General features: G+C 35.7%; 1 protein-coding gene across 7 annotated transcripts in view; it reads right to left on the reverse strand.

Moving 5' to 3' along the window:
• Nucleotides 1-24718, reverse strand: part of Nova1 (NOVA alternative splicing regulator 1) — a 121226-nt gene that overhangs the window by 1334 nt on the left and 95174 nt on the right. For 4 of the 7 annotated variants that reach the window (XM_052738453.1, XM_052738455.1, XM_052738456.1 and 1 more), the window contains exons 3-5: nucleotides 20006-20172; nucleotides 12769-12840; nucleotides 1-1738 (exon numbers count right to left, since the gene is read on the reverse strand). The exon at nucleotides 1-1738 is cut by the window's left edge and continues 1334 nt beyond it. In XM_052738453.1, the coding sequence (XP_052594413.1) occupies nucleotides 734-1738; nucleotides 12769-12840; nucleotides 20006-20172 (1244 nt within the window). In that variant the 3' untranslated portion in view covers nucleotides 1-733. Of the gene's footprint in view, nucleotides 1739-1837; nucleotides 11691-12768; nucleotides 12841-20005; nucleotides 20173-24718 lie in introns of those variants that run through there. The other 3 variants (XM_052738454.1, XM_052738457.1, XM_052738459.1) reach the window with 2 other exon arrangements.

The following is a 24718-nucleotide window of genomic DNA, read 5'->3' on the forward strand; positions in this document are numbered from 1 at the left end:
GTGCTTGAAAACAAATGTACAAACCTCTGAAGAGGTGGGACTCCATGTGAGAACTTTTGTTGAACTTACACATGATGAAGAATGGGCCATGGCCAGCATGCAGCATTATTTCCATTGTCTAGTTCAGATGGAGAACAGGTGCTTTTATTGATCTGTAAACTTACCAATGTAATTTTCCACAGTTTTAACCTTTGAAATATTTTACAGTGCTTGTATGCAACTATATTGCTTTTTGATCATTTTAAATTTAAAACTTATTTTCAAAATATTGTTTCCTACTTCTCTGTTCCCTAAGCAGGAAGTAAGACATCCATGACAGTGCTTTGGCCTCACTCCAGTTTAGGTCACTGACCCCACCATACTCAACCTAACAGTAGTTAATTTAGTGTTATCTAGAACTAATACTGAAAACTATACGCATATCCCTGTCTACATTCAATCATTAAACTACAATAATGCTGGTAAAATGGCAGGCTTAAATCTTACACTAGAAACACCTCTGACAAATATACACAAGCAAAGTATAGAGAACAAAAACAGGTCAAGAAAAAACTCTATGAAACATCTGGTAAAACACATATTATTTACATATACACATTGTCAACATAGTCGCATTCATTTGCATAATTATATATTAATAACAGAAAAACTTCACTTCTGCAAAGTACAGTACATCCTTCTTGAAAATGGGGTAAAGGAGGGGTTAAAACAATCTGACGTGTAATTGGGACACTCAACCCACTTTCTGAGGATTGGCAGCCCGAACTCCTTGCTCATATGTGATCCTCTGTGTAATTAAATACTGAGCAGCCTGCGTTGCAGCTGGTGTTCCAGTAATGGTTACCTTCCGATTCCTTGTGCCAGGTACGAACTCTCCCTTTTTGGAGATCTGTATCCTTGCACCAGTCAACTCCTGGTATTCCACTAAGGTTTTCCCTCCTTTGCCAAGTATTGCACCAACTAAGTTTTCTGGAACTGCTATTTCAACTACATCCTTTGATCCATCTGTGGATTTCTCTGTCCCTAGAATGGCACTGGCAGCTAGGGGCGAGGCAGCTCCAAAGTATCCATTGGTTGCAGCAGTAGCAGCAGCCAGGCTACCTAATGCGAATGTCCCCGCCGTTCCACCAGCTGTGCTGCCGCTGGCTGAGGCTTCACTGGCATAGGTGGCCAACAAATTGGCTGCTGCTGCTGCTGGGTTGGCACTGGCAGCTGCTGCAGCCAAAGCCCCCGTCGCTGCTGCTTGGCTGAGCCCTAAACCTAATGTGTTGAGATTATATCCATAGCTGGCTAATGTATTAAGTGCAGAGGTGATGGCCACCAGGTCATTGCCTGTGAAGCCAGATAAAACTGCTGGGAAGGCCGCAACGCCGGCAAGGTTAGCATGTCCTAATAGCCCTGCGGCTGCTGCGGCAGTTGGTAACACTTCAGCAGTGTTTGCATAAGGAGATCCGGTCGGATTGGAATTGGCCACTGGACCTGTCACATTGGCATAACTGATATTGAGACAGCTGCCACTCTGTGGATCCTCTTGTATCTTCTGGATGATAAGTTCAACAGCTTTTCGGTTTTGTTCAGGTTCTCCACTCACAGTGACAACCCTCTCTTGCAAGTTGATCCCATCAGGTTTCTGGGAAAGCTGCACCCAAGCCCCTGACTGCTCCATTATAGCCTTCACAGTAGCACCTCCCTTCCCTATTATCAGACCTGCTGTGCTGTTGGGAACTATAATCTTTACCTGTAATTAAAAAAAATACGTATAAATAATACTTCTGTTTTGTGCACATACATTATATTACTTTGCTATCCTAGAAAAAGTACAATAATAAATTGATAATTAGTTTAAACATAATTTATTAAGATGGAAATACCACAACTTTAAAGTGACTTTTATCATATTTTAATAAAACTACCTTGTACAATGAGAATTTTCAAAGGAAAAAGCAATCTTCAAGTCAAAATTGTTAAACAAAAAGTTCCTTGAATGTCTATATTTTGCAATACAGTCTATGAGAAATCAGCATGTCAAAACAGAGGGACTAATAACTATACAGCAATGGTAATGTTTTCATAAAGCCCAAAAATGATAATGCGGCTACTAGCTCTTCATCCGGTGTAGCTTAAAGAAACTCTCTGCTCTGAGAAATATGAACAGGTAGAATAGAATTATGAAAGCAAAGTTAACAAAGACAGCAGTAGAAAATACCCACTTAAATTTTTCAAAACATTAATTTCATGTTCCTTAATACCTAGTAGTTTTGGGGTTACTCACAAATATCTTATTTGTTTTATGGCTATATTTAGAGGTGAAGATCAATAAAATTCTTAATAGTATTTTATTTTTTCAATCGGACACATAGTCATTTAACTTTATAAAATGGCCACCAAGTCAGTAATAATCTTTTAAAATGTTTCTATTATTTTAAAGTTACATCATCTGGGCATTCTGATGGTGAGATTTGCTGTTCTGGAAGACACAGCTCTATTTAGAAGTAGTGCTTGTTACCCTATCACCAATTGGTGAGGAGAAATTACTGTAGTCACTGGGTGTTTACAATAGTCCAATGTGGCCATTTTGTTAATTTATACTGAGGGTGTAGCCACAAGAATCAGCACACCCGGACGTACTTCATCACAATAAAATGGTGCTGCACAAGTATACAAGTGTGACATGTACATAAACCTTAAAATTAAAAAGTGAGATATTAACCTTGAGCTTGGATTTGTTGACAACCACATCTCTATCTATGTGCCCTCCCTGGGCACCTCAAACCAGACTGCAGTCACTGACAGGGCACTGAAGTAACTTCGTTGTTCTCCGTGTAGGGCTGAGGTTAGAATGAGCTAAATCACCTTCAAAATCGGAGTGGAAGTTTAGTTTCTGTAGCTGAGATTTTCTGAACTTCATTAGCTAATTTTAGCAAGAATCAACAATGCTTCCTTCAGTACACAGATCTGCTAGGGACATTTTAAAAAGTGTCTGTGAGGTCATGTCATTCTGCTCTTGAAGGCAGCAGGAAGTGAACATATAAATCCACGTTCGATAGTGGACACATATGAGTGTGTTTATACATCTTACACATGCTTTTGATTTCCTTTGCACTTAAGAAATATTGTCTTATTCTAATTTATTTAATCCTTTAATAAAAATAATTTGATTATTGAAATCTAAATAACCCCAATATATAACCACTTTTTAAGGATGGCAAATAAAGTTGCCAACTAAGTTAATTTTATTTTATGGATGATATTAGAAGAACTTTTTAACAGTTATTAATCTTAGTAAACTTTTTTCCTGAAAATTATTTGTCTTTAAAGAATTATAATCCTAACCTTAATTCTACCTTATTCAATTATAAAGATGAAGTAGAACAAACCTTAAGTTTTATCACACAAGACAATCTGAGAAACATTTATAGATTCCTCCAGTAACTCTTCCTAATAAGAACCTGCCCTGCACTCCCTGGGTTCCCATGCAGTCTGTGAACTTCTCTCGACTGTGCCTCATCTTGTCTTGCCAGTTTCGTCTCTAGTGTCTCCTGTCTTGGTATCATCATCTGTGAATCCCTCACTCAGTCCACATTTTAGCTGTGAGTTCCTAAGTACAGTCTAAACTTAGGTTTCTCTGTCTTTGCCTTGAATCTTCCATGTCTTCCTGATGACATACAGCTTTTCTCTTTCTTTACGCTGACTTTTCCGTCAATGTGTGCGTTTTCACCTGCTGAAGTATAGTGTATCACACAAGCAGTTTAGCTGTACCTATAAAAATAATCAAACCTCATACCTCATAGTGTCATTATTCCTACATTTCTTATTATGTTATTTCTCCTAAGCAAAAAGGCATCTTCCTGTAGGCCACCATCTTATCTGACTCTACTGTTTCTATTTGTACCTGGTTAAGTTACACATGGGTAATCATCAGAGAAATAAAACAAGATCTACAGGAATACAATTATTTAAAAGATGATTTACCACAGACACAGACATTGCGGGTATATGTAAAAAACACCCAACATTGGGTGTATTATTTTTTAATTAAAAAAAAGATCAGTTTATTTTATATGTGTATTTTGCTTGCATGTCTGTAATTGTACCATGCACATGTGGTGACTCCTGACGTCAGAAAAGGGCATCATATCTCCTGGAGCTGGAGTTGCAATTTTAAGGCTTCTGTAGGGTGCTGGGAACTGAACCCAGGTCCTTTGCGAAAGCAGTAAGTACTCTTAACTGTGTATCTCTAGTACCTGACTTTGGTTTCTCAAATCAAGAGAAAGGTTTATCATTCTCAAATTCTAAAATTTCAATCTACATCATGCATATACTGAAGTATTCCAACGTTAAGGACAGTGACATTTTAATCTCATCAGAAAATCTTTGAAACCAACACTAACAGGTTCTTAGTCACTTATAAATCCAACACTGTCACACTGACAATTAAATATGTAACATCTGCCTTATTCCTACATGTTCATTTATTAAAGTATTATTTTCCACCATGTTTTATAGTATCATAGGTTCTGAAGCTAGTGGTTAGCCCAGTTCAGCCATGAAAATGTAGTCAGATTAACTTCAGAGGTCTAGGACCAAGTGTTATTTGATTAAGTGGTAAGAGGGGCCAGTTAATAACATGGCTCAATATGGGCATCTGCCGACTCACTCAAGGAGTACTTGTACATGAATGCCTTTCTCTTTTGCTTCAAGCTTTGCATTTTAAACTCAAACTATACCTGATACATATGAGTAGGTATCTCTAGAAGTACTACAGAGGTAGTACCTCATTCCGTTTCTTTTCCACACTTCATTCTCCCTTCTTTCTACAAGCTAAGATAGTGTGAGGGAGACAGTGGACCTCCTTTTGTGTGTCTCTGGAAGGAGACAGAAAATGAACAGTAGTCTCCACAAAATTTCTAAAAGCAAGGAAAAGAAGTTAATATGCTTATTATTTGACTTAACACTATTTTGCTTTGCTTCTGAAGCATCCTTCTGTTTTGTGAATGATGTATATTTTAAGGTCACATTGCATCACCGCTTAGGAGGTCGGGTGGAAGGAGGAAAGGGAAACAGTCCATGCTTTCTAGCAGAGAAGCACTTCAAACTACTACTGTTACTCGGAGATGACAAGCACTGTAGACAGTTACACACAAAGGAAAGCTGTTAGAGTCAACTGCAGGGAACCAGAGAAGTTGTAAAATGATACAATATGGCCAAGAAATCTATTTTAAAAATAAGAATAACTTAGGGTAATCTGGTGGCTTTAAAAAAATCTGATTTTACTGAACTGAAGTTCTGTTTATAGAAGAAGGGCAACTTACAATTATTCACAGGTTAAATAAAAAAAAGCCTACTGATATTATTAAAGTCTCATCACATCCATTTTGGTACATATGTACTAAAACAATTTTTAATCCTGGTTAGTAAAAAAGTGTATCTGAAAAATTTAGATTTTTTGATATGCAAATTAGGGCTCTCACTTAATTCAATATTCAACTTAAACAGTAAAAAAATGGAAGTTGGGTGGTAGTGGCTCATGCCTTTAATCTCAGCACTCTGAAGGCCAAGACAGGCAGAGCTCTGTGAGTTCAAGGTCAGACTGGTCTATAGAGAGAGTTCCAGGATAGCCAGGGCTACAGAGAGAAAACCTGTCTCGAAAAACCAAACCAAACCAAACCAACAAACAAACAAACAAAGTGAAACATGAAGAGATCTATGCACAAAGTCAGAGAGTGTGTTTAATGATGCAGATGATGGGGAGAAAGGATGAGGCATGCGGCCAGAAAGGAAGATATTCTGGACATTTTCACTTGAAATAGCTATTGGACACTGAAGTGAAAATGTCAAGCAGATGAATGGCGATGGCTGTGGAGATTAGAAAAACTTCAGGAATTAAAGAGAAAGAGTACTTTGCATTGTAGAACTACACAGTGTCATCCAGATAGGGCAAATGCAAAGACAATACACAGTGTCATCCAGATAGGGCAAATGCAAAGACTGACTAAATAATGGTAATTAAGTATTAAGGTGGAAAACGTGTGACTTAAAAATCATCAAAGGTATTGGAGCAGTAAATTAACCACTGTGAAGCCATATTATGAACATGAATGTGTGTGTTTGTGTATGTGGGAGGGTGCATACACCTCATATCTACAATAACAGTGGAGATACTGGAAATGAAGGAAACATGAGGAGAAATCATCTACTTAATCTGGTTCCACAATTTTTGGCAATAATAGAACAAAATCTTTAAAAGAATGATTATAATTTGCATGGAAAGATCTCCAGGGAAAGATATCTAACCATATCCGACAATAGGAAAGTCTACTAATGCAACCTCAGACAGGAAAACACCTTTTGAACAATATAACTTTGTACCTTAAATCATATTAATTAGAAAATCTTCTCAATCCTAAACTAATACCTACACTAAAACTTTTGTAGATATCAACTGTTAAAATATAAATGTTTTACCTTGCCCCCCTAGGAGCTATTATATTAGAAACTTCACAAGTAGCTTTGATAAGAAGCTGGGCTCAAGAACTTTTGATGTGATAATCATGAAAGATAAAAATTACATTTATTATATAATAATTAATTTGGTATAATTTTAAAACATGAAAAAAATGGTCATTCTCTTATAGTAAATGAGCACCCCTCTGGGACAGAGCTCTCTCCCCAGGGATCCTATCTGACATTCACTAGCACATTCCAAGACGTATAATTCAGGGCATTTTGCAGCTCAGAGGCACATATGACATCAAATCTTTCCCTTGAGAGACTACTTATTTCTATTTAACACATCATATGTATCACAACTGATATCTGAATTTTCATCCCGTTGTCATTTTTAGCTAACTTTTAGGAGGGAAGACATTGTAATAAAAGCCAGTAATTTTCATACTTCTGTCATCACCTTAATGCATTCAAACACAAAACATGGCAGATATTTTGTGACCATTAAGATAGGCATATATTTTAGGAATGTACTTTTCTCTAGTTCATAGAAAAAAGCTATTATAAAGCTGTTTACATGGATCTTTTCCATTACTTTATAGATTCCCCAAATAACACTCTGCAATACTAGAAATCCTTCAAGAACTGACCTATAAGGATCAAGTTGCTTTCCTACTTTTGCTAATGTAAACAATGCTAATGTAAAACACTCATGCATCTATCTATCGATGCCTCAGAACAATCCTTAGGTTCTTGAGGTTCTTAAGAGGTGTGTCACAGTGCTTCCTTTACCAACACGTGTGCAAACGCTCAGTTCTATACATTTACCAAAATGTGACTTCCAAATACACACATTGTTTCTCAATTGGATACATGTGTATCATATACACTTACATAAAATTCTGTCTATCTGGGGAACAGCTTAACCTTGTGACAGACACTGCTACCCATCCTGATGCTGGTGAAACTGAACATGTTTTTACCAGCCATTTCTATTCCTTTATCTGTAAATTACCTTTCCTGAGCTTCACTCATTTTTCTATTGGATTATTTTTTATTTTTTCCATACGAAATGACAAACACTTCATATGTGAGAGATAATGCCGATGAATAGAAGGAAAGGTAGCAAAGACTATATTCTTTAAGGTTAACCTCTTTATTCAATAAATCACTTTCTTCTATTTGGTTTACACTACTATAAACAATTCCTGGGCCAAGTTTCATTTGAAGGATTCTATAAAACTGCTCTAATGCTAGTCACTTGACATGTACTTTTTCACAACCTACTGTGCTCCAGGTTCTATTTCATACACCAGAGAGTTTGTAAAATGGAGAAAATGTCTATTGTCATAAAATGTAACAGTCTAAAGGAGTGATGGGGCACACAGTATACAACAAATGTATTAGTAAGAAAGTGCACAGTACTCCCAAGACAGCAGAACAAAGAACAGCATGAAAAAAGCAACGAGGAGTGTTGGGGTGAGAGACAGGCCCAACAGGTACTAAACAAGGCAGTCGAGTGGCCTTCAGGAGTAGGCAGATTTGGAATAGTCTTGAAGGATTACAAAGGTTTTACCAAACGGATCTCCGAGATTAAAATTTCATGTGCAGAAAAAGCAAGAGCAGAGCACTGAGGAAGAATCTACAGTGTCTGAAACGAGCAGCAATTGTGTGGTGTAAATGCCCAGAGTGAGTGAGAGGCAGTGAACTGATCAGATACAAAAAGCAGTGTGCGCAGAGGCAGATCCCAAAAGTGCCGATGTACGTTTAGGTATATTGGCTTTTACCATGTAAACTGGTTTAAAACATTCAGATGCAGGCAAGAGAATACAGGCTTTGAAAGGAGAAGGTTTAGGGTGCTCCTTGGAACTGCTGTACTTAAGCGAGCAGTTAGATGTGTAAGCGGCAACATGAAGCAAGCAGCTGCAGGCAGTCCGGGGAGTTCAAGTACTTAGGACCTGAAACTTAAATTTTAGGAAATATTTTGGGAAATTATCAATTTAAACCATGAACATTAAAATATAGTAAGGAGCTTATAAGAGCCTTCATAAAGATTCTGTTAGTTCATGGTTACTGCAGTTTGAGAGAGAGCTTTGTCTTCTCCACAATTCATAGGCAGTAATTTATCCCAATGAAACAGTGTTGGGAGGCTAGGGTTACTACTTGCTATATTACACATTTTCAGGAATGGCTTCTCTCTTCTGTCATGGGAAGGCATTGCCCTGGTCCCTTTCTCTGGCCCTCCACCTTCTGCCAGGTGAATATGCTGCAAGAAAGCTCTCATTAGATGCTGGCATCTTGATCGTGGATTTTCCTGCCTCTGCATCTGTGAGAAATGGTCTTTGTATGGTAACATTTAAGGTTTGAAAGCAGCACAAAATCCTGAGGTATGCATTCTGTATATAACAGCATGGAAAAGGCAAGACATACGATGCTCCTAAGACTAGGACATTCCATCAGTGAGATGGGGCCAAGAGGGGGAACCAGGAAGAGACCAGGAGCAGGATCACCACGGTGGTGTAGAATCCTGGACACTAACGACAGGAAGCACAGCACAGAAGGTGATGTAACAGAATGGGGAACACACTGTTGACAGGCCAGTGAACATGGAGACTGAGAACAAACACAATCAGCGGTGTGGCCACCATTGATGCTCACTGCAGATTTGGAGGAACGGTGGAGGTCAGAGCATGACTGGAGTAGATTTAGGGACAGAAAGAACCTGGGAAAGAGACTGGAGACAATCCTGTGAATTTTGCTGTGAAGGACTAGAAGAGGCATTAGTGTGTGGGTGAAAGAGGTGACAACAAGAGAAGGTGGGTCAGCGTTTTAAAATGGGAGACAGGAGTGGGAGGGGAGGAGAGAGGGGAAAGCCCAAGGTGAGTATGTTCACGATATGTTGCATACATGTATGAGAGGATCAAAATTAAAAAAAAAAGACAGGAGAAAACACTGCATGCAGACTGGAATATTTCTATTGAGTCAAAACTTGATGAAGTATACAGTTTAAGAAAAGATACCATTCAGTAATAGGGAAAGGGTATACTTATTGTACAATTGAACTAACTGACTTTGGTAGGAGCAGAAAGATATTCCTGTGGAGATAACTGAAAAGGCAAAAGGCGTGGGTGTGGAGTGTTGGTCTAGTAAGTATTGTCGGCATCAGTTTATGGAAGATCTCTTTGGATGGCATCAATTTCAGTGAAGTATGTGTAAGGTTATGGGTTAGGAAAGGAAAAGTAGCAAGAATGATGGCAGAGAAGGCCTGCACCTGTTATCTATGCCCCTTCCTGATACCTGGGCATCGCTGATTGACTTATAAAATTATGATGAGATGACATAAAATTATGATGAGATGATGAGTAAAATAAGCATCTTGGGATTGATAAATGCTACTGATCCTGTTGACACCTCTGATAGTTTAACTGTGGCATTTCACTACTAAGCAAGAGCAACTGCATGCTCTCTAGATGCTGATTATGGAATTAAGTTAAGGGCAGTGAATTTGACCACAGAAATACCTTAGAAACAGACAATACTAGTATTATATTGTTGTTAACTGAAGCATTTAAAATAACTATTTACCAAGTAATTTACTTTTAAGGACTAATATTTTTCACATTTCCTTAAAATGAACACAGCTAGACACTGAACCACTGTGAGAAGAGCTGGGGATTTTCATAGTCTGCCTTAGGAAACTCTAGTATTTGAGTTTCACATGGGATTACTCAGCTGGTAAAGGGCAAGACAAGGTCCTCACCACCTCTCTAGTGTTCGCTTCCTACTATCACTTTATAAGGATTCTCGCACAGTGGGTCTTCTGTTTTCAAGTGGAGTTACTATTGAGCACTAGTGTGCTCAGAATGTGACTCAAGGAAACATGTTAAGGAGGCTGAAGAGTAAAATAGATAAAATTCAAGTGCTAAACACAATAATCTTCAGAATAAAAAGTTTTGGAATGATGGCTCTGCAGAGCAAGCATATTCTCTGAATTACTGCCACGGTTTTCATTCCTAGGTTTTCTACAAATTTTTAATTTGTTAGTTCTTTTCTATACATCCATAAGTAACACAAACTATTAATCTCAAATGAGAACTTGATGAACATTCATTTGGCCAATATTGATTAGAAAACAACACAAATGTTAATTATTTGACTGTAATCTTTTGCTTATAGCAATTTTCTTAGGAAAAGATTTCCTCACCTCTGCTTTTATAGCAGGGTTATCATACAAGCTATAACACATGGCAGTAATTTCTGATCTAAAATAGAAATCACTGATTTTCTCCATTTCTATCAGTTATAAGATTAAAAACATATTTGATAATAGCTGGGTAAATAAATATAAACTACCTTTAAATTAGTATATATATCTGTCTCACTATATAATATTTTACTTCTGTAAAGTTTAAGATTATTACACAGAATCATATTTTCCTAACCAGACTATATTTAAAGAAATAAATCAGTAAATTAATTAAGAAAGGATTAGGTGCTGTACATTTCAAGTGTGAGTGAACAAAAACGACATTTCTTTGCTACAGCTATCTGGAAAGAACCTACCATGAAGGAGTACAAGGGAGAGCTACAGATCACTAAGAATGAAATGTTATTGAAAAGCTAGAGTTCTTTCAATAAATAAGGATTTTGCTGTTCTTCTTTTAACATTTGCTTCATGTGATCCAGGAGTTACATGCTTCTTTGTAGACAAACAAAAACAAAAACCCCCCAAAACAAAGAAAGCAGTATGAATAACAAAATGTATCAGCACAGTAGATAGAATATTAAATCATAGCGCCTATATTTCAAATCATTACAATAGAAGATTTGGCAGAAGAAAGTGTGATAATATATCTAGAGGGTAAAATATAGCATTAATGAGGAAGTAGATATAGTTGGCCTTTTATTTTATAAAAATCCACATTCATATAAGTAAACTACAAATCTAATTTCAGAGACAAAAATTAGCAGATTGGCTTTCTAGTTAGCATCTTGCTTTGAGAAAATCATTGGTCTTGTTTATGATGTACTTATCTGTCCAGCTGAGAAATCAAACACTAACAGAGCATAGGAGACATTTAAAACCACGGGCAGTCCTATCCTTGGTGAGTTTCTATGCCACAGAATTAAAGCATGGGGGAACAGAAGCAGGAAGCGAGCCTTGAAAATGCATTCTTCTCACCTCCACACTACCACATTCTTCAGAGAAAAGTGATGGCTGCATCATTCTGGATGTGCCCTCACTGGTTCAGGGCCAAAATGAGAGGAGCATTGTGAAATTCTTGTGCTTGAAGGAAGTTTCATTTCATAAAAAGAAAACCAAGCTCCTACTGTAGACCAATATCCTAAGACTGCTTAGATTTCCTTAAGTCATTTTACTTTCCATGAGGTTGCAAAAATTACTAGAATCAGTCAATGAGCAAAATTATGCTGATGGCTTTAAATTAAATAACATGAAAAATGCCACAAACCACACATGTAGCAATACTTTGTTGGCCAATTAATGAAAAATATTTTAAAATATAAGCTGTTAATATTTAAGTAATCTCATGAAGCCTTATTTTTACTAAAAGTAAAAAGTGGAAATAATAAAGGAAGTACTTCTCATTTAAATAGAACTCAACTCACATAAAATGAAAATGTGTTTAAACATTTGAATAATTATTTTAGTCAACAAATACAAGTTTGAAGGCTGGCCTGCAAATATTTAGTTTCAAAAGCTGTCAAATCGGAACTAGTAAGATATAATTCTCACTACAAAGTTTGACACTCTTTCAATAAAAATGATTAAGAGTTCTTGACTAAGAAAATATACTGTGTCTGCAATTATTAAACAATGCTAAAATTACACCAATTTTCAAACTAGAAATGCTTATTGTTGATACTGTTTACACAGAGAAGCTCGTTTCAAAAAGTAAAAGAATATTAACCTTTAAAGACATATCTTTTCTAAATTTTCATATATTTTATAACTATGTGAACGTACTTAAATTATTTATGAAAACTCCTAAGAAGATACATTGAAAGGCAAGAAAAGACCAACTCAATAATTAATCCTCAGGGCTTTGTAAAATGATGATATCTTAAAGGAATAAGTCCAAAATTCTAATTAAGCCTACTGCCTGAATATATTTGTTAATGAAGTTAAAATGCATGTAAAATTAAAAAATGATTGATATTTATTGGTTAGATTATTTGGAATCTGATCATGGTGCATACATGTGAATGAACGAACAAATCCTTAACCCACCATTCTCTTTTTCTCCGGTTGGCAGGCAATCGCTGTGAAAGTATGGTGTAGATGAGAGGATGATACTGTACCTGATTAGCTCTGGAGGTGGTCATGGGGTCAGATGGAGAGGACTTGGTGGTAGTTGGGGAAGATGGCAATGTCTGGGAACAAAGCAGTTCAGGAGCAAATCAACCTTTATGAGCCTTAAGCTGATCATTAAACAAAACAAAACGAAATAAAATGTAATATAACGAGAACAAAATCCTATGAATAAAGTTTCCTCCTAGGCAATCAAATTTAATGGAATTTAAGATCAACTGAGTAACTCATACATGTAAGTATGCATGCATAAGCATGTAAAAATAAATTCATGACTTGAACTCATGATGGTGACGGAGAGAAACTCACAGGAGTGCTAAGGGCATCCTGCCCATATGCATGATAGCAGTCCCATTTCTTTCCCTCTAATTTGCTTGGGGGAAAAGAGATGTCAAAGAAAACTCAAGAAGTTAGATGAACAAAATTGGAAGAGTCATTTTCCTATCAATGGATACAGTTGGAGATTTGAAGAAGCGGTGAAATGAAGTTTACTTTGGCATAAAAGTATCCACCTACTTAATATGTTGAACATCACCAACAAGCTGATTCCACATGAATTTAGGGATCCATACATAAAAGCAATTTAATTTGCAGTTCTGAGTTCTTAATATCACATTATCTTCTAAAATATTAATTTTAATAAACTTAGAGCCATCTGAAAATGTAAACATTAACCTCATATTAATAAACATGTAACTAGTAGCATTCTAAAAATTATCATTTTTATCATTTATGCTAAATGGTACATTTAAAGAAGAAAAAGAGTATAATATATTGCAGCATTGTCATCCTATGTTCAAAAATCACAAGACACTATGAACTAAATTTTCTGTGTATTTAGAAGCACACACATATGCTACAGAGATGTGTCACAGCAAACCATCCATGTTCCCAGAGTCATTCACCCAGAGTTTTCAGAAGCCTTTAACAACTGACAAGGCAGCCTTAAAGTTTAAGGGCTTCAGAGCTTTGTTTAAGGGTCATATTGCACTTAACCATATATCATGGCTAGGCAGAGGCCTTTAAAGGGCTTATTTCTTAAAAGGCAAATGGGATAGTTTTCTATAGCTTAGACAAGCCTATATAATGGGTATTATGTATTATTACTTTGTCACATGTCCATCAGATCTACTGAGATATGAACAAAGACCTAGCCTTGGAGGTTTGAAAGTTTTAGGAAAAGTAAATAGAAGTGTTTGTGGTCACAGACCTGTATTTAAGGTATCAGTACTTCTGATTTAGACAAAGCAGTTAAGAATAAAAGTGATGATAAATCTGAAGGCTCCGTGTCAACTCACTGACTTCCAATAACACAGTAAGGCTACTTGCACCGTTAGGCTATGTTTCATCAAGTCTTTTCCTTAGAATATTTTCTTTCTTAAGACCTAAAACAATTGGAGAAGTAGTTGACCTAGTGTGGTATCAAGCTAAGGATTTTTATTTTGAGGCACACAAAGAATAGAAAATGGTACTAAGTCAGGGGTAGAGCCTTCTAAAGGCTTTCAAAATTTCTAATCTTTTATTTTCTATTTAGGCACTTTGTAATTAATTCTTGTCAATTTTCTAGGGAAACATTATTTTCCATCAGTAAAGGTCACTTTAACATGTATTTTTTTCTGTACAATGATATACTGAGGCACTGTTAATAATGTCACACTACCACAGGTTGTATGAATTCAACATTACAGGCTTCATTTTCTCAACCTAGCTTAATGACATGGAATTACTGGAGGAGTCACACACATCTAAACATCTGTTCTGCACTAAGTTCAACACTCAGTCCAAGTTTATGACTAGACAGATGTCAAATTTAGGGTCCCTTTCTTCCAATAGAAGTTCATGTCATACCAAACCCAGATTCTACATGTCCATGCTCATCAGAATACAGTCAATCTGAAGTACTGGACAATATCATCTTGTTCCAGATACAAATCCTCAGTGAGGAGCTTAAATAGTGCAAAATGTAAAAAGTGGTAACATGATGTGGCTCAGAACCTGTAATAACTTAGATTCAGATGATCTGTCAAAATTTTATTGCTATTTTTTATGATTTTCATATATTCTGAATATCTATTAATAATTGATACAACTCATATTCATCAAAATTCTCCTTACTAATTTGGTTGCTCTCCCTTTCTTCTATGAATAAAATAAGTAATTTAAACTTGTGAATTATATTAATGTGCTTTAAATAACTTAAGGTTTTATCATGAAGCTTGATGATTAGATAAGAAGCTACATTTTAATATTTCACACAGGTGAGAATTACTCGTGTGCACTTTGGAGGGTGAACGGATTGCAACGTCACAGCAAAGAGTTAGCGTCTTCTCTAGGGTGAGATGTCTATGCAGTAACGGCAGAAAGTTGGAACCATTTTCCCAGCTACCACTCATACAGGTCCTTTGATGCACAAGTGAATCCTCACTTTAGAATTAGCAATAGTAATTATATTCTAAGCAGTTTTCATTTCAGTTGCTTTTTCAAATTCTAGAAGGAAAATTGCCCCAAATAAGCAGATAAATATGAATGTATTAAAACAATGCCTTTAATTTAAAGCTTCCTATTAATCAGGTCAATGGAATAATTGAGAAAATTGTTCTAAAGTCCACAGATATGGATAACAAATCCATGTAAAGTGTTTTAAAATAAAATATAAATGTTCAATGATTTTTCTTTACTATTTTATAAGTAAAATATTTATATCAAATTTCAATGTAGCTATTAACATAGTGACTATGAAATGCTACTCAATAACATACATCATGAATATGTAATTAATTGAATATCCATGTAACATCAATATGTGGATAAATATTTAATGTATAGCATCCATAAAACACACATTTTTCTAATCTATTTCTAATCCATTTCAAGTAGTGATCAGGAAGGACCCAGTAACTTGAGCCCCACTTTTTCTATAGATACTATAGGGTGAATTATTTTATAGAAACATGATTCTTTTTTGAGACAGGGTCTCATTATATAGCCTTGGCTGGCCTAGAACTTAGTATGTATACCATGCTGGCCTTGAACTCAAAGAGATTTATGTGCTTCTGCCTAAAACAGCGTGCTTTTTGAAATATACAGTCATTTTAAAAATATCAAGATTTTTAATACTACACACTTAGTAAACTACTGATATAACTAAGTTTTGAGAAATTAAGAGCTAAAAAGTTTTAACAAATTATATGATGAACTCATGTTAAAATATGAGTTTTGTTGGTCCAGAGACGATTACCACAAACAAACTCTAGAATAAATGCAGCTTTTCTTCAAACAAATCTGTAACAATCAGTTGTTAAGAACAACTAATATTTACAAGGAAAGCAGGAACAGCAGGTCTTAGCTGTTCTCTTCATGCTCATCTGCCAAGCAGTCAATAACATTATTCCATAGCCACCTCCCCAAGCTTTGTAGTGTTCTATTAAATAATCCCTGTATACTAGTCTTTAAGAACAAAATATTTAAATAGCAACTGTCCCATTAGCTTGTCATTTTTGATGAACACTCTGTCTGTCTTACAACATTAACATTAGTCTATTGGTCCATTCATATTTATTTTCCCACCAATAACAATGTCTGGATAAACCTTCAAAATCTGGTTTGTTTTATGCACAAAGAAAAGTAAAATGAAAAGATGCCTTCACTTTTTAATAATCTTTAAGATGAATTAAAGGAACTCTTTCAGAAAATGAGGAATGAGCTTGTCGTCTATAATATCTTTCTGCCAAACACACAAGGTCTTGCTTATCTATCCCCACCCTACTTAACTAACAATAATTTTCACTAAACATTAGCGCAGATATTCCAAATCAGCCAGTCCTGCTACTATTCAAGGGCTGTGACACTCTTCAATTGCATCATAGCTCACCCTTCTAAAGTGAACGTTTCTCCATTTTCCTTTCCTAACTAGAATCTTCTGAGGTCTATGCTACACACTGTTAATACTGCACCTCTGGAATATAAATATGCTTTCATAGGTTAAGAAATATCACAAAACAAACTAGTATGAAGTGCAAGGGCTCTAATTTCCTATATTTTACCATTAAAGTATTTTAATAAATTTATGTTTGAATAAATGATGTTCAAAAATTGATGAATGTTATTTTTGCAAATTTATCAAAAAAGTAAAGTTCTGGTCAGACTTAAAAAAAATTCTTGGTATTTTTAAATATAAGAAAATTCTTTAAGTTCCCCTACCTTCATTTTTCCTTGCACAGCTTGGCTTTAAAAAGGGTCCAGAATTAAGAACTGAATTACCTACATCTATTAGCTGAAGTTGGATTTCAGGCATTGAAGTAGAGTTCATCACTGTCCTGCAGGGGGCCTTTTGAAATGAGCATGCAGGACATGAGAAACTACACTTGTCTGATGCCACTAGCCAAAAAGGATAGGTACATTTGAATAGAGTATTATAATGAGCTCATAAAATGTACTTAGTTGGTAAACTGTATCTTAGAACACAATGCAGGACATAATTTATAAGAAAACATAACAGATAATGAGAGTCAGTACTTTTAAAATCTGACTTTCTGAAAACTAAATTTGACTTCTGATTTTAAGTATAAATTGTATCTTAAAATTTTAAAAATAAAAAAAGTTTAAAATTGTTAACCCCAAACAACCAACCAGGGTAATAATGGAAACACTAAGCAAAATTCATAATTTCATTTTTCACTTTAATCTGTTTATATGGAAAAGATAGATATTTAGCTCCAGTATTTTCTTAACTCCAATTTTATTCTGTAAGGTAGATATTGAGCTCTAGCATTTTCTTAACTCCAATTTTATTCTGTAAGTAACCTTTCATAGAGGAATATTCATAATTAATATTTGAAAAGAAATTATTTTGGGAACTGAATCCTACAGCAAAAACAAATGTTGGATCACTTGTTCTGAGCAAGGTCTCAGGAAGACATCTTCAGATTCTGTGGATTAAAATGTAAACTTTTAAACATCAAGAAAGCCACGTTTATCTATTCTATGACAAAAGAACTTATTTTACAAATACTTATTTTACAGTGTGTAAGTGGCATCATTTCTTGAGAAATCATAGCCTTGAAATTTAAATACTTGACAACTACTTTGGTCATTGGTAAGAAACATTAAATTGGCAAACTAGATATGTAAAAAGTTAAAGAACTGCAATACTGCAATGTCGAGCATAAGAAGATGCATCTCTGTAGGTCAAAACCACGTTTCTCCTGCAAATATTAAGAAACTTGGCATAGTTTCTACATTGTTCAGATAATGTTTGTTAAATATGCTGCCTCAGCATCCTGAGTGCTCGTCTCCTGTACCCTTGTAATGATTTACTGTTATCCACATTGCTGATTACATGAAAATGTAGAGTTTAACCTTAATTTTTTAATTCTCTGAATATCAAGACATATAAATGAATGTAAGCATAAAAAACTGGATAAATCAATATTAACACTTAAAACTTATCTTAAATATAATTAACAGTTGAACAAGGCAAACAAAACTCAACCAAATGCTTTAAAATTCTGGTGGTAGTCATCAGTCTACACTGGTCCTGCATACATGACAGCCTGTCAATCTCATATAGCCATAGTAAAACTGAAACTTTAATAATGATTCAGACTACTATGTGATGGTACTCAGTATTTGTTGCTAAATAAATGTTAAAATAAATCTCACATTATTGTTTTGGATAGAGTTTTATACTATTCAAGGTATAATTTTATGTCTATTTAAAAAGAAATATCAAAGTGGCCACCTGAGTGTTTGAATGTTTTCATAGAAGTTACAGGAGAAAAGGGAGAAGTATGGGCTGAATTAAGGCAAAATGTAAAGAGACCAGATACTTCAGTGCTCATTCAGGACATTTCTAGCCCCACATGATTTTAACCTGGATGTCTGCCATCTAGACATCTTGTTTTCCAATCTGATGAAGTCCCTGTATCACTGTCAAGTTAACAGTATTTGGACTATTTTATATTTACATAGCACGGATGAAACAAGCACTTCATACCACTAAACGATTGTGAATAAAAAAATTCTAGTATGTATAGTTTTAAGGTATGTAGATGTTGTTACATGTCTATAGAGATACACTCCCTTATAGTTCGGGAATAACAACTATTCAACACTGATGGAAAATTCTGTAAGTGATCTTTATATGGAGTAAGAGCTACTTTCTCATGGTTTAAACAAGGAAGTGTTTTTTAGAAATATACTATTAATAGATAATTGAATATTAGTCTATGTTTTGAGTATATATTAACTAATTATAAATTTAAAGTTGATATATGATTAGTATTATATTTATATATTAATAAGATTATGATAGATTCATGGCACTGGTTAATATATTTTCAATTCAGAAACATGAAATTAATAGAACTTTGAACTACATTTCAAATTTATTACAATGAAAATAAATTTTCTGTTAATTTATAAATAATACATTTATTCTAAAATCACAATCTGTTGATAATAAAATAAGTCACAAATTGAGTGGCTAAATAAAAGGCCAAAGTAGACAATAATTATGAACATAAAATATTTATGGTAAAAGAATCCACCTTATTTAACATCAAGCAACGTCATTTCCCTACATCATCTCAAGCATTACTGAGTCTTAAAAATTCACATTATTTTTTGTCATGAAAAATTTTCTTTACAGAAAATTCCATACATTAAAATGTGACATTGGGCCTGTTTAACAGATATATTAGCACTACACATGTGACACAAAATGTAATAGCTGACTGATAACAAAGGACTGAAGACTTGCTGTACAAATTGACTTATACATATGTGTTGATAAAATGTTAAACAAGACAAATTAGCAAAACAGGAGTCTATATGCAATACCTATACTGAGAACTACAAATGCCACTAAAGTTGGGCTTTGGAAATGCTGAAGATATAAATTTCATTTTGATTTCTTATAATTTATTTAAGAAGTGTTATATTTTAAACAGAATAGAGTTCCATAAATTATAAAATCCCTGCTTCCATATTTGTAAAAAGCAATCATAAAGAGTCACATCAGTGCCTCTTTGTCTATCACTAATAAATTTATAATTCAATTAATGGATAGTTTGATTTGCCAATCAAAGGATCTGAAATTCTTCAAAAACTAAATGACAACTTTAGATAAATTTAAGCCTTTTTCTGCTACTACTAAACTGCTTCCTCTGAAAGGAATTCATACTGCACTGTGGGTATTCCTCTCTGATTTCCCAACTGAACACTCACTTGTTTGATGCGGTCAGGATTAACGGTGGTCTGAGGTTGTAGAATGCTGACTGGTTCTGTCTTGGCCACATTTTGGGGCATTTCTCGGATTTTTTCCGCAATGAATCCATGAACTGCATTCAGTGCTTCGACTGTCCCCTGGATCAAGCACACCCTCTCAGTAGTACCTGCAGACAGAAGACTCGTTTTCAGAACACACTCCTTCTCATTTTACAGTGAAACATTATGAAAAAGAAAGACAATGTTAATAAAATACTGTAATATATACGGCTCTGAAGTTCTAATATGCCATTGAAATCAAAGTAATCAACACATCTTCTTCATTAAAATTTTTTTGAGAATTGATTCTTTTCTTGTATTCTCAAAACAAGCATTTGGGTTCCAGAAGAACCAATGATCCAGAGATCAGAACACATCATTCATTCATGGAGATAAATACTCATGCAGTACTCATAAAAGGCCTTAGGGCTAGAAGCTGGTAACAGTTAAGAATCAATGAAAATATCTTTTAAGGAGTTCATTTTTTTTTTTTTTTTTGGTTTTTCGAGACAGGGTTTCTCTGTGTAGCTTTGCGCCTTTCCTGGATCTCGCGCTGTAGACCAGGCTGGCCTCGAACTTACAGAGATCCGCCTGCCTCTGCCTCCCGAGTGCTGGGATTAAAGGCGTGCGCCACCACCGGAGTTCATTTTTTATGAGTAAATCATTAAACTTTTTTTGAATAAAAGAATGGATATCAATTTTATTGATGATGTATTTTAAATAAAATACAAAATTATCAGGGATATATAAACAGGATTTAGATGGTCCATGATAGAGTACAGGAATTTTATGGACATGCCTTAAGGTAATGACAACACATGATTGGTTTATCAGACTATTCTGAGGCTGACTACAGAAGGCTTGACTTACAAACCAATTACATAGCTATTTCTTCAGTGATCCAAACCAGCAGATGGCTTACAAATCAGAAATAAGTACTTTCTGAGCTTTTGCTTTCTTTTTCTTTTTTAAATGTATTGATTTATTTTACATACCAACAACAGTTTCCTCTCCCTCCTCTCCTCCTCCCTCCTCTCCCCCTAATCCATTCCTCAGGAAGCTTAAGGCCCCTCCCCCCTGCATCAAGGCTGAGCCAGGCATCCCACTATAGGGAATAGGTTCCAAAAAGCCAGCTCATGTGCCAGGGACAGATCCTGGTCCCACCGCTAGAGGCCCAACAGACCAAGCTGTCACCCACATGCAGAGGGCCTAGGTTGTTCCCACGCAGGCTAGTTGTCAGTTTGGAGTCCGTGAGCTCCCCTGAGCTTGGGTCAGCTGTCGCTGTGGGTTTCCCTGTCATGATCTTGACCCCCCTTGCTCCTATAATCCCTCCTCCCTCTCTTCAGCTGGACTCCTGAAGCTCTGCCCAGTGCTTGGCTATGGATCTCTGCATCTGCTTTCCGAGCCTTTTCATCTATGCACTACAGTTCCCACTGATGCCAATATTTCAAAACTCATGCCACTGTGTACGTGCAAAACTGTAAAACTGCTAAAGCTAAAAAAAAAAAAAATCAAAGAGTTAATGCCGATTTAAAGAGTGATGCAAAAGATGTTTGTCATTCTTTAGAGACAGACATGGATCACAGGACACTGAAATAAGACTATAATTATAGAAGTATATCTAAATTGTATTTTCACATCTTTATCAATGGAAATTTGAATTTGCGAAAATGTGTCTCTTCAATGTCAGAGAAATTTCAAGAGAGCAAGCATAGTTTATTTTTTAGGATGGAAGGAATATAATGTGATCTGTGGCTTTACATTTTCCTGTTTCTATTAATCAGCTTAAGTTACTCTTGTCTATCTTGATGCATCTTTTGGTCCTGGGGAAAACGATCAAGTTTATATGGACACCCAGGGGACACTTTACAAGACTGTATTAATTGTCGAGTAAATGACTAGAAAGGATTCCCGATCAATGCAGCTAATGCAAAATGTTCTTCAGGTTCTCAGACCACACAGAACACAGATCAGATTACATCACTGCTTTCACAGACACCACAGAGCGTTGTGGATGCCAAAACAGGTTAGCTTAAATCATGGCTTCCAAAGAAAGAAGCCTGACACCACGTAACTAAACACTGTGTAATCCATGTTATCCTTAGAACTTTGATTTAACATACTACATGTCTGACCACAGCAACCAGTGTTCCTCAGACTGTGTAGACTCACAGAAAACAAATGGAAACCTGATCCGTAAAGAAGTAGGACTGTCTGGAAACAATGTTACACAACAGCAAGTATGAGGCATTCTGAGGGCAGTTCATAGGGCCACTGTCACAGTACAGACACTGGGGACTGACTGAATTACTCCCTTTCCCCACGACCATGCAAACAGGGCGAGCCCAAAGGAAACTGTGCACAACACTGGGACACTTAGCTGAGACTCTGTTACACCCCACTCTTGAATTCTAATGGCTTTTCACTCAGGTAACACAAAACCATAATTTTTTAGGAGAGAGTTAAAAAAAGTGTGTGTGGGGGGGGGAATACTGTCAAGCATATGACCAAACTGTGTAACACAAATGAGCCTATAAATCATAAAAGTTGCCGCGTTTTGTCATTTTAAAGGCTTTTAGACTCCATTAGTGTCTAAGCTGAACTGCTAGATATTTATCATTTTATTTGCTTAATGGCAGCATTTACTATTCTCTGCAACAGAGTACAACAAAGCTAAGAATCAGCTACAGGGAAACGCACACCCATCCTCCATAATGCAGAACACAGGTGTGTAGGACACCATCACTTCCAACCCACACTGCATGAGACGGGAGTGCAGTCACTGCATGGTGACTGACTTCACAATGGCCACGGAACTGACCACCTTTCCTGTTCTTCCTTACAACTTCCCACTTCCTCTTCCCTTTCCAAACAGCTTTCCCTGCTATTTTCATGTCACATTTGTGAAGAGAGAAATTACAAAATATATATCGATAACAAGAAGGCCCCTTGATAAAGAGCAAAAGTGATGTTGGAAATGGCTTAATGATTTTATTTCAAAGGCAATAACAATAATAGAAAATGCATTTCTAAAAGAAGGTACAATTCTGATGCAGATTCACAACAAATTCTTCACAGAAATGCAGTAAAACATATTCTCTGTGCTTCTGTAATTTTCGGCAAGATACTGAGAATAGCTCTCAGGGATTCCATCCCATGTACACTGGGTAGCATTCCTTTTCACCCAGCACACACTCCTGTTAGAGATGGACTTCCTCTAGATATACTGTGCTTTTCCTTTTGGATCATTTCAGTGGTTAAAGATATTAACATAATTGGAACAAGACATTTCTGTAAATTTAATGAACTGTAACTTAGGCAAAAATGACAAATTGGGAAAAATTGAACGAAAGGTTAATGGGAAAATGTACATGGAAACATCAGCATCTCCACTTGGTTTCAGGTGTCAATATTAGCATGATGAGAAATCTAGAACCATACACTGCTATGACGCAGGACAAAACACAGCTCCCTCGAGAAATGCATACCCTCAAACAGTTGGAAATAAATGTAACAAAACAGTCTTACATTACAGTTACAGAGAGCCCTGAAAACTGAGAAACTGATTATACCAAAAAGAAAAATTCCATCAGGGATGTAAAGTGTATTTATGGACAATTCATTCAGTTTCATTAGCAAATGAAATATTAGTTTCTATATAAAAGAAGACTTGATTTAAAGATATTATGATCAAATACAAAATAAAATTTGGTTCCAAATTTAAATAACTTTATGTGAAGGATAACTGAAGCAATAATAAGCATGCATTTATGTAGCATCAAAGGATCACTTTTAATTTGAACAGTTGTGGTTATAGCACTAGGTTAGATAAAAAGCACCTTCCTAATTCAGCATCCTTGAAGGAATTCTGTATATTCTCCAGCTCCTTTACACCCAACCTTAAACCTCAACATCTCTCCCAGATCTACTCAATTACTACTTTTCCTCCAACTCCACTCAAATCATCCATCGCAGCTGTATTTGGACAAACCTACTCTTCACGTCACCACTCTTTGTCCGGTCATTGGTGTTTGAAACAGTTGACTATTTCATTGTTAAAAAAAAATTAACTTGAATTTTTCTGGGTTCTAGTTTCCGATTTGTTCTCTCATTTGATAAACATTCACTGAGTCCTTACCACTCAAACACTACACTGGAGGCTGAAGACCCCGTGATGGCCGCATCTCTCATTGCCTCGTCATGTTCAGAGGGTTCATCACAGGTACTATACACAAAACAAGCAAAGCACACAGCATGAAGACCGAAAGGAGGGAAGTGCTATGGAGACTATTTAAGGGCAGAAATAGGCTAAAAAGTTATAAAAAGCATACTTGTCATGTTTATTATCACACTTGTGTTACTCAGAACAGTGCCTGACCAACTACAGATGCCCCAAACCATCTTCTAAGAAATGACTATAGTGTCTAGGCTGAATGATATCTCTAAAGTGAAAAACACATATGATTGACTTATAAGGTAGTTTTTAAATCTACATTATAAAGTCAATAAACCTTTTTGGATTTGTAAGCTCAGCCAATATATGTGAAAATGAAATTTTGGGGAATGATTAAAAAATAAACTACAGTAAGTTATAAATTATCTCTATGTCCATAAAAAGGCTCTTAGTAAAAAGAACTTAGGCAAAGGTATGAAGACATAAAATGAATTTCAAAA

This window comes from Peromyscus californicus, unplaced genomic scaffold (genome assembly GCF_007827085.1).
Source record: "Peromyscus californicus insignis strain IS unplaced genomic scaffold, ASM782708v3 Scaffold_15__1_contigs__length_86483966, whole genome shotgun sequence".
Taxonomy (NCBI): domain Eukaryota; kingdom Metazoa; phylum Chordata; class Mammalia; order Rodentia; family Cricetidae; genus Peromyscus; species Peromyscus californicus.